The 14,624-nt window shown below is 37.1% G+C and overlaps 5 protein-coding genes across 6 annotated transcripts; 1 reads left to right on the top strand and 4 right to left on the bottom strand.

Annotated features, from left to right (window-relative positions):
* Window positions 1-169: 169 nt before the first annotated feature.
* LOC18026762 (3-isopropylmalate dehydratase small subunit 1) lies at window positions 170-1,240 on the bottom strand. Its single transcript, XM_006411522.2, has one exon. It carries the CDS (start codon window positions 1,096-1,098, stop codon window positions 328-330), a length of 771 nt encoding a protein of 256 aa, XP_006411585.1. The 5' UTR covers window positions 1,099-1,240; the 3' UTR covers window positions 170-327.
* A 114-nt stretch (window positions 1,241-1,354) lies between these two features.
* Window positions 1,355-2,992, bottom strand: LOC18026761 (3-isopropylmalate dehydratase small subunit 3). Its single transcript, XM_006411521.2, has 2 exons — window positions 2,160-2,992; window positions 1,355-1,622 (listed from the first exon to the last, which is right to left on the bottom strand). The coding sequence occupies exon 1, from the start codon at window positions 2,922-2,924 to the stop codon at window positions 2,172-2,174; it is 753 nt and encodes a 250-aa protein (XP_006411584.1). The 5' UTR covers window positions 2,925-2,992; the 3' UTR covers window positions 1,355-1,622; window positions 2,160-2,171.
* A 186-nt stretch (window positions 2,993-3,178) lies between these two features.
* On the bottom strand, window positions 3,179-6,449 carry LOC18026760 (prolyl 4-hydroxylase 1). Of its 2 annotated transcripts, XM_006411520.2 has the most exons (12): window positions 6,199-6,448; window positions 5,893-5,940; window positions 5,509-5,565; window positions 5,296-5,348; window positions 5,009-5,074; window positions 4,682-4,756; window positions 4,383-4,457; window positions 4,223-4,293; window positions 4,083-4,134; window positions 3,740-3,829; window positions 3,516-3,608; window positions 3,179-3,437 (listed from the first exon to the last, which is right to left on the bottom strand). In XM_006411520.2, the coding sequence occupies exons 1-12, from the start codon at window positions 6,260-6,262 to the stop codon at window positions 3,330-3,332; spliced, it is 852 nt and encodes a 283-aa protein (XP_006411583.1). In that variant the 5' UTR covers window positions 6,263-6,448; the 3' UTR covers window positions 3,179-3,329. The 2 variants fall into 2 exon arrangements, with proteins under 2 accessions (XP_006411583.1, XP_024016794.1); XM_024161026.1 differs by lacking the exons at window positions 3,179-3,437; window positions 3,516-3,608; window positions 3,740-3,829 and having other exon boundaries at window positions 4,079-4,139; window positions 6,199-6,449.
* Window positions 6,450-7,405: 956 nt separating this feature from the next.
* On the top strand, window positions 7,406-11,386 carry LOC18026759 (signal peptide peptidase-like 3). The gene is made up of 14 exons (XM_006411519.2): window positions 7,406-7,652; window positions 7,828-7,986; window positions 8,199-8,310; window positions 8,397-8,516; window positions 8,664-8,818; window positions 9,142-9,321; window positions 9,415-9,449; window positions 9,536-9,692; window positions 9,883-9,936; window positions 10,011-10,103; window positions 10,278-10,420; window positions 10,559-10,629; window positions 10,820-10,903; window positions 10,990-11,386. The coding sequence occupies exons 1-14, from the start codon at window positions 7,494-7,496 to the stop codon at window positions 11,097-11,099; spliced, it is 1,632 nt and encodes a 543-aa protein (XP_006411582.1). The 5' UTR covers window positions 7,406-7,493; the 3' UTR covers window positions 11,100-11,386.
* Window positions 11,387-12,074: 688 nt separating this feature from the next.
* LOC18026758 (transcription factor IBH1) lies at window positions 12,075-12,845 on the bottom strand. Its single transcript, XM_006411518.2, has one exon. The coding sequence runs from the start codon at window positions 12,828-12,830 to the stop codon at window positions 12,378-12,380; it is 453 nt and encodes a 150-aa protein (XP_006411581.1). The 5' UTR covers window positions 12,831-12,845; the 3' UTR covers window positions 12,075-12,377.
* Between the last annotated feature and the right edge of the window lie 1,779 nt (window positions 12,846-14,624).

Below are 14,624 nucleotides of genomic sequence, written 5' to 3'. Positions count from 1 at the left end.
AAATTTAGGTTTAGCGATGTCTGGTTTTTGAACCGAGCGCTAAACGGTTATTTCATAACGACTTCCAATAACCAAACCAAATTAGACAAAATTACTTGACATAACCGGTTTTGATTGGTAGTAGCCTAGAATAGGTAGTAAATTGCAGCTGGGAGTATTAAAATATTGATACACATAGAAACACATAGTTTTGGTATATCATTACTTGGAAGTTGGAACATGTCTTCTACTTGGCTTTGGATGATCTAATTCATTATATAAATAAAGATCAAAAGTCAAGAGAACAGAGAGAACTCTAAAGACAAGTAATTGAATGTGAAGAAGAGTTTAAGCTAATGAAGGAATCATTCCCATCTTCCTCGCATAAGCAAAGATACCACCAGCATCAATAACCGGTCCCGCATCACCGATCGCCTTGAGCTTATATTTTTGGCCGGTCGTGTGATTAGTCAATAAACCACCACTATCTCTCAGCTCGATCGTCACCGTGTCACCTGTCTTACACTCGTCGCAGACTCTAACCTCTGACTCAAGCGGAAACACCTCTCCTGTAGCCACCGAGTTACGGAAAAAGATCCTTGCGTAAGTCTGAGCAACGACGGCTTTAGCTCCGGCTGCTCCGAGACAGACCGGAGCGTGTTCTCGTGACGACCCGCAACCGAAGTTTTCACCGGCGATTATGATTGAGTATTTCGATTTGATCTCTCCTGGCTCAACGAACCGGGTTTTGTGGGAGTCTGGGAGACCGGAGAGGGCGTTGGAGGCGATCTCGTCACGCTCTTGCTGGTTCGATGGGAAGATGCAGGCTTTGTCTGCTGGGATGATCTGGTCAGTGTCTATGTTGTCTTTCAAGACGTAGCAGAGACCGTGGAAGGTGGTTTTCGCTAGAGTTTCCTCAGAGTCAGATCCAGCAGAGGAGGCTGTGGCACGTGGGATGATGGAGGATGCGCCACGTGAAGCGAGGGAGATAGAAGAGGGGATGAAGGAAGTGGAACCGTTGACTTTGAGGAAAGGAGATCGGAAAGGACCGGAGGAAGAAGAAGGTTTGCTTGATGAGGAAGGTAAGGCTCTGGGCAATGTAGGAAGAGAAGACGCCATTGTTTTTTTTGGCTCTGTGATCGAACTTGTCTGTTGAGTAACAGAGGGAAGAAAACAGAGAGATTATAAAAGGAACAATCTTTGAACCCTTGTATTTACGGATGTGCCACTTGGGAATTCTAAACGTGCGTTTTGAGACTCGAGGGTAGGTTGCTATGAAACAAAAGGTGCTTTTTTTTGTTCTCATCAGTTTCTACAGAGGCCAAAGACGAAGATTTTATATTCATTTTCTAGGCATAGTGACTTATAATAGATCTCTGTAAAACCTTCTGCTTATACTTCCAGAGAAAACAAAGTTTCAGAAACCATTGAAACACCCAAATGTAAAGAATAAACTGAAATAGAAGACTAAACAGATAGTCATATATATTCATATAGCTTAAGATTAGGTTCACAAACTCTTGAAAAACATACATCTACTTATTGTTCTTTTTATTGGACGACACGATGGAGGACGTGAAGCTGAGGATTACCCTTGAAGATATTTTTAGCTGATAAGACAACTCTCATGGGCATGCATGACCCTGCAAAAACAAATAGAGAAGAGTCTTAGAGAAATAAAAAAAAAAAGAAGACGAATGGTGTCTTCTACTATTGGATACAAAAGCCTTATGGAAGTTAGCATGGTAAAACATGAAAAAAGATCAGCCAAAAAAACATACTTGTACACAAGTTCAATACCTCCCAAACCACTACAACCCAAAGTTTCTCAAGTTTTTGCAACTAACTGAACCAGTGGGATAGGAAATGGTAATCTAAATCTAAGTGAAGAGAAGAACGAACTTGGAACACTGATAAGTGATTAAGTCTAGAACCAGTCATTATCATCCTCACACAAAATCAACAACTTGGCTTCTAATATCTTTTCACACGAAACCATAAAACAATCTTTTCTATGAGAACCATTGAGAACAAGAACCGCAAAAAAACTATGTTTTTCATCAATGTCAAGCTATTCCCAGATTATTCTACAATTTGATCTCTTTACAAATCTGTCAACAATTCTAATCTCAAAGACCATTCCCATTTCCAGGTATATAATAGGTTTGGTTAAACCATACCAGATTGCGAAATCAGGCAGCTGCAGATGGAATCATTCCTGCTTTCCTAGCGTAAGCGAATATACCTCCGGCGTCAATGACAGGTCCGGCGTCACCAATCGGCTTCAGCTTATACTCTTTCCCCGTCGTATGATTGATCAGAATACTATCCCCTTCCCTCAACTCCACCGTCGCAACATCCCCTGTTTTACACTCATCACAAACCCTAACCTCCGAATCCAGCGGGTAAATCTCTCCCGTAGCCACCGAGTTCCTGAAAAAGATCCTCGCATACGATTGAGCCACCACTGCCTTTGCTCCCGCCGCTCCCAAACACACCGGCGCATGTTCACGAGACGAACCGCATCCAAAGTTCTCTCCGCCGATGATGATTGAATATTTAGTCTTCGTCTCTCCCGGCTGCACGAATCGCTCCTTGTAAGCAGCTGGTAATCCAATTAGGGCGTAGGATCCGAGCTTCTCGTACTCTTCTGGGTTGGAAGGGACGAGGGTGAGAAACTCGGCGGGAATGATCTGGTCAGTGTCGATGTTGTCGCCGACGACATAGCAGAGGCCATGGAAGGTCTTTCTTTCTTGCGGCTCGGCGGCGGAGCGAGTGACGAACGCCGATGATGCCTCTCGAGAAACGAGGGGTTTGTAATTGAACGAGGCCGATGCGGTATCGAATCTGACAAATGGTGATCGGAAGGGTGCGAAGGAAGATCTGCTCGGTGAAGCTAGGGTTCGGGAAAATGTAGGGTTTGCGGATTGCAGAGAAGCCGCCATGGTTTCTGTTTGCTGTGGTCAATATGGAACCAAAGTCAAAATCTTCCTTCACTGATAAACTTACAGTATTAAACAAAAACAAATGCGATTACTACTATTTAATATTTTCTCAAAACGTCACTCTCCTTCGTTATTATTACTAACATCCGTTCTTAAAACATTTAAATATTTTGTAAACAGGTCCCTGAATATTATTATTTTTGTAATGTGACGCTATACTACAGATAAAGGATTTGTTGGGGACGGGAACTGAAAAGTGAAAACACCTCAATTATGTATGTAAATGATAGATACTAAAGTTGAAGGGTCAGAAAGAGAAAAAAGTCAAAATTCTGAGATTCTATAACATTTTCAATATAAGTCCCTGTGGTTCCTTTGGCTTTTATAAGTTAAGTCCCTCAAGATTCAAGAAGTAGCTTTTTGCCTCATCCATTTAGTGGCCGACCATTTCTCTCCAGACAGAACTTCACATCCCCCATGTATGCTCCTCGGATCTGACTGTCCATCGAGTCCCTGAATTACACAAGACGAAATTGAACACAAAGCAGTCCAGATGATTCATGTATGAGTCCAGAAAGTGAAGAAACAAACCATGCTCCAGAAGAGAACTGCGTCTCCTTTGGTGGGTTTGACAGAGATGCCTTTCATGATTTTGCCACCACAAGTGCATTCACCATCACCAGCCTGCATTTCGAAAAGAGAGAGAAAGATACACATTGGTTTGTTTCTTCAGAATGTATTCATAACAGAAGAAACAATCTTTTTTCTTTTTGTATTTGCAGATCTAAAGAATTCACCAAGAAGAAGAATTATACCAAAGGGAAATAAGTTTCTCCTCCTTCGACGTCATCTGTTAAATACATTAGCATAGTTGCTACGCGCTGACCACCCCGCTTCAAATTGAACTGTGTGGAATCATAAAAAAGAAACGAGGATATATGATGAACAACACTAGAAATTAGTAAGTCCTCAAAAAATCAGACCAAATGTTCTAAGATCATTAAAAAGAAGAATAAGTAACTATCCAACTATACAGTAATGATCAGACCAAAAACTATACAGTGTTCCATCCTCCTATTACGATTTTTGACCAGTGCAAGAGCTTCTTCTATCAAAATCTACTAATGATATCTAAATGAGATAGCACCAAAGGCTTACAGTGTCAGCAAAGTAATCGTGATGCGGTCTGTAAAACTGTTTCGGCTCGTATCTGCACTGCAGCAGATTTTCATTCATCAAACCAAGAAAACAGCTTTATTTGCTTTAATTTTATAGTAAGGTTGCACTTGTGCACGCACCTTAGAACTTGAATGAGTTCCCCATTTTCCGCTGGTACTTGAGAAAAGACTGCAATTCGCTTTTCAATTGCCTGATTGCAAAAGAAAAAGGAATATAACGTACAAAAATGTTAACTTGATCCAAATTAAACTTTTTCAAGATATTCGTACAGTGACCTACCTGTATTATTGGATAACTTCTTTCTACGTGAGTTAGAAACATTCCAGAGCTTGTCCTCACATCACTTTTCACGCCCTAAGCAAGCAAGAAGAAGACTGTAATAATACTAAAAAAAAAATGGAAGAGAATAGATAAGCCTATGAAGGCATAACTAGAGCATTCTTACTTGCGTCCAATGTTTGATTGAAACGATAGACACGCAGAGAGTGGAGGTAATAGAAATTGTACTTCTTCTATGGAACAAGTGTACAATAGACCTCTATTTCTAGGGAGTGAAAAAGAAAGATATTGTCATGTACCTTTCCGGTTTTTATATCAACAACAGTGGAAATCTGAAGGCGAGGCCGGGCGATTGCTTTTAGGTATTCACATTCCTGCATACATACCAAGCAGGAGGAATAAAATGTTAGTGGGAGCAGATAAAATGCCAAATTCCCTTTTTCTAAGTCATATGATAATGCTCTTAGAACTGAGCCTAAGATTTTGCTTCTCTTTTAAATCTGATCTTATCCTTGTGAGAATGAAGATGATAATATCAGCAAGAACATACTATCTTATGATCAGTTAACTCATTGCTACAAAGTTAACTCAATGAACTAACATTAATCTACGGGACGTGTATATACCTCCGAGCTTAGGAAGTTATGAAGCACAATAATACGAGGGGACCAACTGACCACTTCAGGCTTGACCTGCACTAAAGCAAAATAAACATTAGCTAGAAGCTAACAGAAATGGACCTGATTTTACAGAGTCATAACAAACACTTGTTAAGTAGAAAACTATTTTAAGTTTTCTTTCATTCTCCTTTTACCATTTTCTTGTAACTGTAGAGGCGTACAAATAACAATCTGAAGGAAAGCATTGGCACTGAGAAAGAAAATTAGTTGCAGAACGGATATCATAGACTTACATAACCAAGCCGTAAAATTTCTGCTTCTTTGTCATTTGCCCACCGAGAAACATCTGAAAAATAAACGAGTCTTGTCGTTATACTTTCCGTATCATAATCCACAAATCAATCTCTCCAGAATCATTTTGTCATAAAGCTAAGATTCCGAATGGAAATCTATTGTGTGAACTTATATGATGCAAGCATAATTTTGGCTAGAATGATCACACCAACCTCGAAGATAACGGGCATGCTGGCCCCGAAGCCCTCTTAGGGATGGAAATCCAGTTCCTGAAATAAAAAGAAAAAGCTACTGAGAGAATTGAATAGAAAACACAGCAAAACATAACGAAGAGCCTCTCTTCGCTATACATAACACTACAATTGATTTAGTCTTGCAAATTCCACTACATACTAGTGTTTCCACTGTAAGAAGAAGAGCTCTCATAACCTTATCTCTAGCTAAATCTCAGTAAGAACATGACAGACATTGCCAAGAATCAAAGACCTTCAAACTAGAATAAAACATTGTATCAGTATTTTGCAGTTCTGTTTCGAAACACAAATCTACAAGTAAACACACATAAACGTAAAGAAATCGGAAGAAAGAGGAGTTACCGTACGAATCTTCCAATCTATTTATAAAGGCCAATTGTAACAAGGCACCTGCAGGTTCCAGGAAAAACGAAACACAATCTCCATGAGTTACCAAAGCCGTTTCAATTTCTCATAAAGTCAATTTCATAGTCGTCTCCGAATAAAAACTCCCCAGTTTCGAACTAGAATCACGGCAATGACAAGCAATTTCCTTTCGGCCGGGAAAAAAAAAACAACTTTGAAGATCGAAAAATCAAATGTGCATACACGTAATCATTTGCGTACAAGCGTCGACTATAAATAGAGAGAGAGAGAGAGAGAGAGTACCTATGATCATTCCGACAGTGACAAATGTCAACAGACCGAACACGATCTTCATGGCAGGAGCCATGTCTCCTTGCCTTCGATCTCCGACCAAAAAAAAAAAAAACTTTGGGAGAGATAGAGAGATTTGTAACAGTTCTTGCAGAAGGAAGAAAAAAAAGGAGCTTGAGATTTGGGTTGAGAAACGTCAGAGGAGTTTCTTGAAGGGATCTGTGCTCTTTAAACAGAAAAATATACCTTCTTTATTTTATTTTTTGCGCTTCCTTCCTTCCCTTCTTTTTTTTTTCTTTTCTGTTTTTTTTTTCTTATTTTTGAATGTCCATTATTTAGTCATGGACTCTTTTTCTCTTTTACTTTCTTTTTGAAAAAATTTCCATCGTATTTCACACACCTGAGTGGCTGTGACATGTAGGAAGAGAATATGAAAAGAAAAAAAGAGATATTCAATTTTTTTGCAATAGGTTTTATAGAAAACATAATTAAGATAGCTAACTATATTATAAGTATATATATTTTACTATATAAAGATAGTTATAATTATATTAGTCCTAATGACATTTTTTTGTCAGATTAGTCCTAATGACCTTAATAATAACTACTTTGATTAAAAATTAATATAATGTGTCCCTCTAACATTTCAAATGATATACATGATTAATGTACTTGTGTTTCAGCTCAAATAACACAGTGAACTATTCAAAATTTCAGAATGATACAAGAAAAATTGGGTCGGAGAACATTGAACAAAAAATTAGATGAAAATTCAATTTCTCGTGATTTTTTTTTTTTGCATTTTTCTCTCTGATCAATAGTTTCATTTGTTTTTTATTGTTAAAATAAAGTATAATCGAGTTCATGTTATTTTAATCATCAAATCTATATTACACAAACATTGAGACCACATTTCTAATTTTAACTAGCCAATGATTTTCTGCTGATTTTTTCTAATGATTTTTGCCTGATAAGTCAAATACATCGTGGGTATCTTAGTTATGCTCAAAAACATTTCTGAAGTAGCTGGAGATTATTAGATTTTTCTTGTCAAAATATAAATTCTTTAAATTGATCAATGTTTGCTAATTAATTGAGAAAAGTAACGAAAGCTCCAAAACAACAACTAAAATCTGTCGCATTTTGTAGAAAACTAATAATTATTAAATGAATCGCAAAAATTGGAGAAAAAAAATAAATAAGTATAATCGACCGTCCGACTCCGATAGATCCTATAAGATATTTAACCGCAACTCTTTCTCTCTTCTTCTTCCCATTTCTCTCCGATTTGTTCCATCGGTTGCGTCATGTCGTCGCCTGATCCGCCGAGCCATCGTCGTCACCGATGCTTTTCCGTAGTTGTGATTCTCCTTGTACTTGGTTTTTCGGTAGTGGTCGCCGACGATGTGTCCTGGATTGACGATTCGAGTCTCGAGACTCCTGGCTGCACCAATAAGTTTCAAATGGTTATTCAGCTTATCGGTTCTTATCTGGAGTCTTTGCTTCGTACTCAATCATCCTCTGGTTCACTGGAGTTTGATTGATCGATTTTCCTTTTCTCGCTTTTGTTTTTTCTAATCTTAAACATGTGAAAAGACCTGATTCAAAGCTTAATGTGTTTGGTCTCAATGTTGAATACAGGTTAAGGTCTTGAATTGGATTGATGGTGTTGAAGGTGACTTCCTAACTGGCTTAAGTGCTCAATTTGGAGCATCGTTGCCTTCTGTTGCTGATCAAGGCGTTAGGTTTCCGGCTGCTTTTGTAGATCCTTTGGACTCTTGCTCCAATCTCTCTTCCAGGGTCAGTGTCTCTTTTACTTGGTCTAGACTCTAGACAATGCAATCCATTCTCTCCAGCTGAATGGCTTGCTCAGATTCATGTAATTTGGAGCTGCAAGCTGTTTCTATGCTCAGTTTCTGGATGGGTTTACACTTACTGAGATTTGGCAATGTTCATTGTTTTTCCGTTGGTGTTTTCTTTTTGGCTAAATTGGCTTTGAATTGTTGTTCCAGTTAGATGGTCATATTGCCTTGTCGGTCCGGGGGGATTGTGCTTTCACAGAGAAGGCTAAACATGCCGAGGCAGCTGGTGCTTCTGCTCTGCTGGTCATTAATGACAAAGAAGGTTTGGCTTTTCGATACGGTTTTGGATTTGACATTTTCGTGTCTCTTGGCTTTGTATCAACTAATTGAGTCATGGTCTGTCATCAGATCTTGATGAGATGGGATGTATGGAAAAGGACACATCCCTAAATGTGAGCATACCTGTCTTAATGATCTCTAAGTCAAGCGGGGATGCTCTCAACAGGTCTATGGTAGAAAAAAAGAATGGTGAGTCCTTGTGATTTTGCATTTCAGTTTTCTCAGCCACTAAATATGCTTATTGACTTGTTGATCCTCTACCTCTACAACATGTAACATCTGTTATTCTTGTAAAACTCCCTCTTCTAGTCTAAGTCCATTTTCTTTGTGTTTCAGTTGAGCTTCTGTTGTATGCACCAAACCGTCCTGTTGTGGACCTCACAGCAGGATTTTTATTGCTCATGGCTGTTGGAACTGTTGTCGTTGCATCATTGTGGTCAGAGCTTACAGATCCTGACCAAGCTAATGAGTCGTACAGCATATTAGCAAAGGTTAACATCTTTCTCTTTTCTTTTTTTTGTTAAAAAAAGTTTAACATTTTTCAAGTCCTTGTTTGTTGTTCACCATTGGTAGCTATACTAAAAAATTGTGCTTAAGATCTTTTACTTACTATGGTTTCATACCATTTACAACCATCTTCCTTTAATATCCTATACACGTAGTGTACATTTCCCAGATACTTTGCGTAACCTTGTAAGTCTGTGGACTTGGTGATCACAACTTCAATGTGTATGACTTAGTAGCTGTTATGATGTTGAGTTACCGATATGTCTTTTCAATAAGGAAGACTAAGTTGAAACTTAATTTTCTCCAGGAATTTTCTAGTGCTGGAACCAGAAAAGATGACTCAGAGAAGGAAATCCTTGATATAAGTGTCACTGGTGCTGTATTTTTTATTGTAACAGCCTCCATTTTTCTGCTGCTCCTTTTCTACTTCATGTCATCATGGTTTGTATGGGTGCTCACCATATTTTTCTGCATCGGCGGAATGCAGGTAATTTCCTCCAAAATTCTGTTGATTTTGACATGTGTATCGAATGTAAATTTGCTTTTTCCATCAATTTAACAAAGTGGCTGTTATTTTCAGGGTATTCATAACATCATTATGGCAGTTTTATTGAGGTATTCTAAATTACTTTTAAATACCTCACTTCTCTATTTTTCTGCTTACCATATCTTAACGGATATATGTTGTGACCCGCCTGCAGAAAATGCAGACATCTTGGTCGGAAATCTGTGAAGCTCCCTTTGGTTGGGACCATGTCATGGATGTCGCTTTTGGTGAACATTTTTTGTGTGGCGTTTGCTGTTTTCTGGTTTGTAAAACGGCACACATCGTATTCTTGGGTTGGGCAAGACATCTTGGTAAAGCTCTCTTTTCTTTATGCACTCAATGCTTTTTGAAGTCATTCCTCTCATTGGTCCTCTTTATGACTGCTTTATCTGTTACCATAGTTTTATATTCCCCTCTCTCCCTAAAGAAAGGGGACGTGTAGAGATGTTTCGGTTTCCTTGGTTGCAAAATGTGAGATATTCATTGTTACATTGTCGACAGGGCATCTGTTTGATGATCACAGCCTTGCAAGTGGTTCGATTACCTAACATCAAGGTAGATAATCTGGCTTGTTATGTAGTAATTTATGATGGTTCTCTGTTTAGTGCTGATAATTTTCTGCACCCCAGGTTGCTACTGTACTCCTTTGCTGCGCGTTTGTGTATGACATTTTCTGGGTCTTCATATCGCCATTGATATTTCATGAGAGCGTCATGATTGTGGTGAGTTTCTATCGCAATGTCCGTAATTCTCTCATTTCTAAGTTGGGCTTGTTTCCTGATAACAGTTATAACTCAGTAACCTATCAACAGTATCTGATTCTAATAGCTGAGTAATCTCTTAAACCATGGCAAGTTAGGTAGTTGTTATTCTTATTTGAGATCCCTTCTTCGTAGGTTGCCCAAGGAGACAGCAGCAGCGGAGAGTCCATTCCCATGCTATTAAGGATTCCTCGGTTTTTTGACCCTTGGGGTGGCTATGACATGATTGGTTTTGGGGACATCCTCTTCCCCGGTTTGCTCATTTCCTTTGCTTCCAGGTACAACTTTTGCTCAGTTACATTCTTAGAGATTCAAAGAAGAAACTTAGAATTCCATCAGGATTCTTTCACAACTATACTCGTATGTTTGTTCAATCCTCTCCGACGGTTAATACTTGCTTTTCTCTTTGATCATAGATATGACAAGATTAAAAAGAGGATAGTATCAAATGGGTACTTCCTTTGGTTGACTATCGGCTATGGAATAGGTAAGTCCATGCATTACTGACTCTGTGAACATAAATTGTGTTATATAACTCATACAAACTTGAACGATCCCAATATGTATTTTTCCGACAAGAAATTAACATACATTCACTTGCTAATCGAGATGGCTGCTCACGTTATCAATTTTGAAACTTCACTGAAACATTGTTTCTTCTTGTTTTGTATTTGTAGGCCTGTTACTGACATATCTAGGTTTGTATCTGATGGACGGACATGGCCAGCCAGCTCTACTGTACATCGTTCCCTGCACACTTGGTAATACCAGAAGCTTGAATTTATCTTTCTCAATCTGTTCTTGTTTATCGTTTTCAAACAAAACTTGACGTGTTCCTCTCTGATAGGTTTGGCCGTCATTCTGGGGTTGATAAGAGGTGAGCTTAAAGAACTATGGAATTACGGTATTGAAGAATCAGAATCTCACACACCGGAGGATCCTCTGCCTGTGGCATAATAACATGACTCAACAATGTTATCAATCAAACCAGATCTGTCTTCCCCTGAACATCGAGCAGGTTTAATCTACGAAAGATGCTTTAATCGGATACCAAAAGTAACTCCAGACATATTGGAAAATGTAATAGTGTATTACGTATTTTCTTGTGTTGGGGAGAAGTAAAAATGTTCTGTAGTAGATGTTGTACAGAGCCTGTATTAATCTTTTGTTGAATTCAGACGGGCACAGTGACCAACATTTTGTAGTATTTCAATTAACGCAAACAAGTTCCCTTTTGTTATTAACTAGTTTTCAGGTACAGATCCATTATACCTCACAAAATTTGACTCTGACGGATTGAAAATCAGTATTTGATGTGATATTGTGGAATTGACCAACCAATACTGACAAGTCTATTTACGTACATGTATATGATTATTGATAAAGTAGACAATCGTATGAAACATAGGTATGACCAACTGCATAATATCATATGACGTGTAGGTAATCGCTCCCACGAAAAATGTGATTAGAAAGAAAATAAATATAATCGGAGAGTTAGTAGTTTTGCTTGTTGTTAGTTGTGTAGTGTGTGAGTTAAATAAATAAATAAAAAAAGGGTGAAATACGTTTTTCAAAAACATTCTACAAAGTAGTATGTCAACTGATTATTAGATATAATATTTAATTAATTAAATGATCCATAATTTCAAATATACATAATTTTTTAACTAGCTAGAACATTAGATATTTTTTATAAAAAAAAATGGATAAATGATCAATCATGATAGATGTATAAGCCATATAAATCATATTTTTTATGATAGTTATAATGGTACAATTTATATTACAAGTTCGAAATTGATATATAATCCATCCGTAGAAACACCATTTATGAATTATAATCAAAACGAGCCAAGCCAAGTAGTGCATCGCTTGGTTCAAAAAACGAAAGAAAGAAGTAGTGCGTAGCTCCAACGGCAAGTTCCCAAACCCTAATGTTTATAAAAAAAATTATACACAAAGCAATACCAACTTAAACCGGCATGACAATTAAATATAAAATTCCAATAGTTTCAAAATTTCAAGAAAAGAAAAGAAAAAGAAAAAATCTTTCTTTACTTATCGGCTCATACATATCCACACATTTCATATATGTATCCTATCTTACACGTATGTATACATATAATAATATATACACATATGTATATATGGGACATGATCACCCCATTCTTCCAATACTATGTATGTCGTATATCTCTATATGCATCAATGATGATGATGATGTATTGATGATCATTTCGGAGATAAGCCATCAACGAGACACTGCATGACTTTGACCTGCATACAAAGGCACTTGATGTAATGAGCCGTCTCTTCCATCAGCTTTGACGTCTCCATTCCTCCGCCTCCCGGAACAAGCTTCCTCAGCCTCTCCACCTCCGGAGCTCTCTGGTTCCTTCTCCTTCTCTGCCACGTCACTCTCTTCTTCCTCAATCTTACGATCTTGTTGTCTTCTTTGGCGGCTCGGCGCAAGAGGGCTCTGCTCCACAGCCGATTAGTCCCTCCGGCTGCTCTGGCCATGGATACGTACGCAGCTTTCTTTATCTTCGTCACACGATCGTTTGTTTTGTTAGGAGAATTGAAAGGGTTTTGTGTTCTGAGATTTGAGAGGGTTTGGAGGAAGTGGAGGGCAAAAGCGTTTTTTTCTGGGACGTCTGTGTTTATGGGTTTGTCTGGAGAGGCCATTGTTTAGGGTTCGTAGAGAAAAAAGAAAAAGAACTCAGAGTTGAGAACCTTTATAGAGCTTTTTTTTTAGAATGACACAAGATTAGGGTTAAATAAGTGACGGAGAGGCGCAGTGAGAGAGAGAAGAAAAAATATTGATTAATTACTTGTACACTAAAAATTTTCTTTTACGAATAGGGTTTTTTTTATGTTACAAGACACACACAAGTATAGAAATCATCTCTAAGTTTAAAATATGTAGACCTAAAAGTTATTTTTAGATAGTTATTTTATTAAATCATGCATGTTGTAAATATGTATATAATTGAAAGAACAGAAAAAGATGAGTGAGATGTAGAAAGTTAGATGTGCTAATAGATTGAATTTAATTGGAGCTTAATTGCCCGTTAAATTTAGTTGCATTGAGAGATATAAGAATATAATGTTTAAGTGTAGTTTTCTTCAATGGTAACAAACAAACAATACAGGTATTGATGTTTGGGAGTTAACAACAACAAAAAAAATGGGAAAAAGTAAAATATTAGTTCAAATTTTTTGAGATTCATCTGTTGTGGTTTATTGTACTGTTAGAATGTTTACTGGTGATTATAACTTATAATTAAAAATTGAAATATGAAGTTTATACATATAGCAAAACCTTGGTATTTGGATAAGTATAATACACACCTTTAGTTGGCCCTTTAGTTGAAAACGATGTTTTGGCTTGAAGAAAAAGGGTGCCAATTAATAAATTAACAGAACTTGGCTATTTTTTGACCAATTAGAATGTATAATATTTCAGCTAAAAAAATAAAAAGTCGGATGGTGTTTACGTAGACGCAAATTAATTGAGCTCTTTTGGCTATTAGCTTTGCATTAACGGAAATAGGAGCCATTCGGAGCAGACATCAGGTTATGGTATAAGATTCCCACCTCATTTTTTTTTATTTGTTTGTTTTTTATAAAAAGGTTAATTTAAGTGACGAATGCGTATGGATTAATTAACGTGAACAGCTAATAGAGACGATTATGATAATATTAGGTAAGCGATATATCTTATTTAATATGTATGTATTTAATTTCTGTTAACATTAGTTGACAATTAATGACGATTAGTATGGAAAAACGTCTAAGCTCATTTTCATTGCAAAATAATCAACAAAAACCCAAAAAAATCAATTAATTGATAAGTATTACTTGTTTGATATCTTACAAATTAAAAAATCAGCAAATGAAAATCCAACGCTCGTAAGGCAACCGATTGAGTATTTATATTCGATCCCAATTGAAAGAGAAAAACAACTATGATCAACTGGAAGATAGAGAGAGAGTGTGTGCTATAAACGTAATAGCTGCTCGCATCATCAAAGATAAAACGTGATAAAAAGGGATCAAAGATATGAAAAAATGTATTCACCATGCAAAGCAACAACAAAATTGTATATAAATATATTTCCTTTCTTTTTTATAGTAAATGAGATAATTCAATTGGTTATAAAACTAATTTAGGAAAGACTACCCAAAGAAAATTAAAAAAAAAAAAAAAGAAGAGAAGGGAGACTTGAGGAATACGATTTGTGTTTGGTTAAGGCTATAATTTAGCATTAGTCCCATCTCTTTTGTGTTAATCACTCTCTCCCTAACGCTTTGCCGCCGGACGTATTTTTCACGCCATTACTTATTTTGTATATTACTATTATCATATTTCCCATCTTTTTTGGGGGGTCAAAATCTCCCCTCTTCAAAATTCAGCTCCAAAAACTCCTTAATTAATCCCACAGTTTTCTATAAGGTTTCAAATTAAACATCTATCAT

The sequence above is a fragment of the Eutrema salsugineum genome, unplaced genomic scaffold, assembly GCF_000478725.1.
Source record: "Eutrema salsugineum unplaced genomic scaffold, Eutsalg1_0 scaffold_10, whole genome shotgun sequence".
NCBI lineage: Eukaryota > Viridiplantae > Streptophyta > Magnoliopsida > Brassicales > Brassicaceae > Eutrema > Eutrema salsugineum.
This window is presented reverse-complemented; position numbering and strand designations above follow the sequence as displayed.

Excerpts from the sequence above, each read along its gene's own strand:
- LOC18026762 (XM_006411522.2), bottom strand. The coding sequence starts at position 1,098 with ATGGCGTCTTCTCTTCCTACATTGCCCAGAGCCTTACCTTCCTCATCA.
- LOC18026761 (XM_006411521.2), bottom strand. The coding sequence starts at position 2,924 with ATGGCGGCTTCTCTGCAATCCGCAAACCCTACATTTTCCCGAACCCTA.
- LOC18026760 (XM_006411520.2), bottom strand. The coding sequence starts at position 6,262 with ATGGCTCCTGCCATGAAGATCGTGTTCGGTCTGTTGACATTTGTCACT. Across the intron at positions 5,349-5,508 it reads GCATGCCCGTTATCTTCGAG|ATGTTTCTCGGTGGGCAAAT; the intron begins GTTGGTGTGATC and ends TTTATTTTTCAG. Across the intron at positions 3,609-3,739 it reads GAGAAACTTATTTCCCTTTG|GCTGGTGATGGTGAATGCAC; the intron begins GTATAATTCTTC and ends TTCGAAATGCAG.
- LOC18026759 (XM_006411519.2), top strand. The coding sequence starts at position 7,494 with ATGTCGTCGCCTGATCCGCCGAGCCATCGTCGTCACCGATGCTTTTCC. Across the intron at positions 10,421-10,558 it reads CTCATTTCCTTTGCTTCCAG|ATATGACAAGATTAAAAAGA; the intron begins GTACAACTTTTG and ends CTTTGATCATAG. Across the intron at positions 10,630-10,819 it reads GACTATCGGCTATGGAATAG|GCCTGTTACTGACATATCTA; the intron begins GTAAGTCCATGC and ends TTGTATTTGTAG.
- LOC18026758 (XM_006411518.2), bottom strand. The coding sequence starts at position 12,830 with ATGGCCTCTCCAGACAAACCCATAAACACAGACGTCCCAGAAAAAAAC.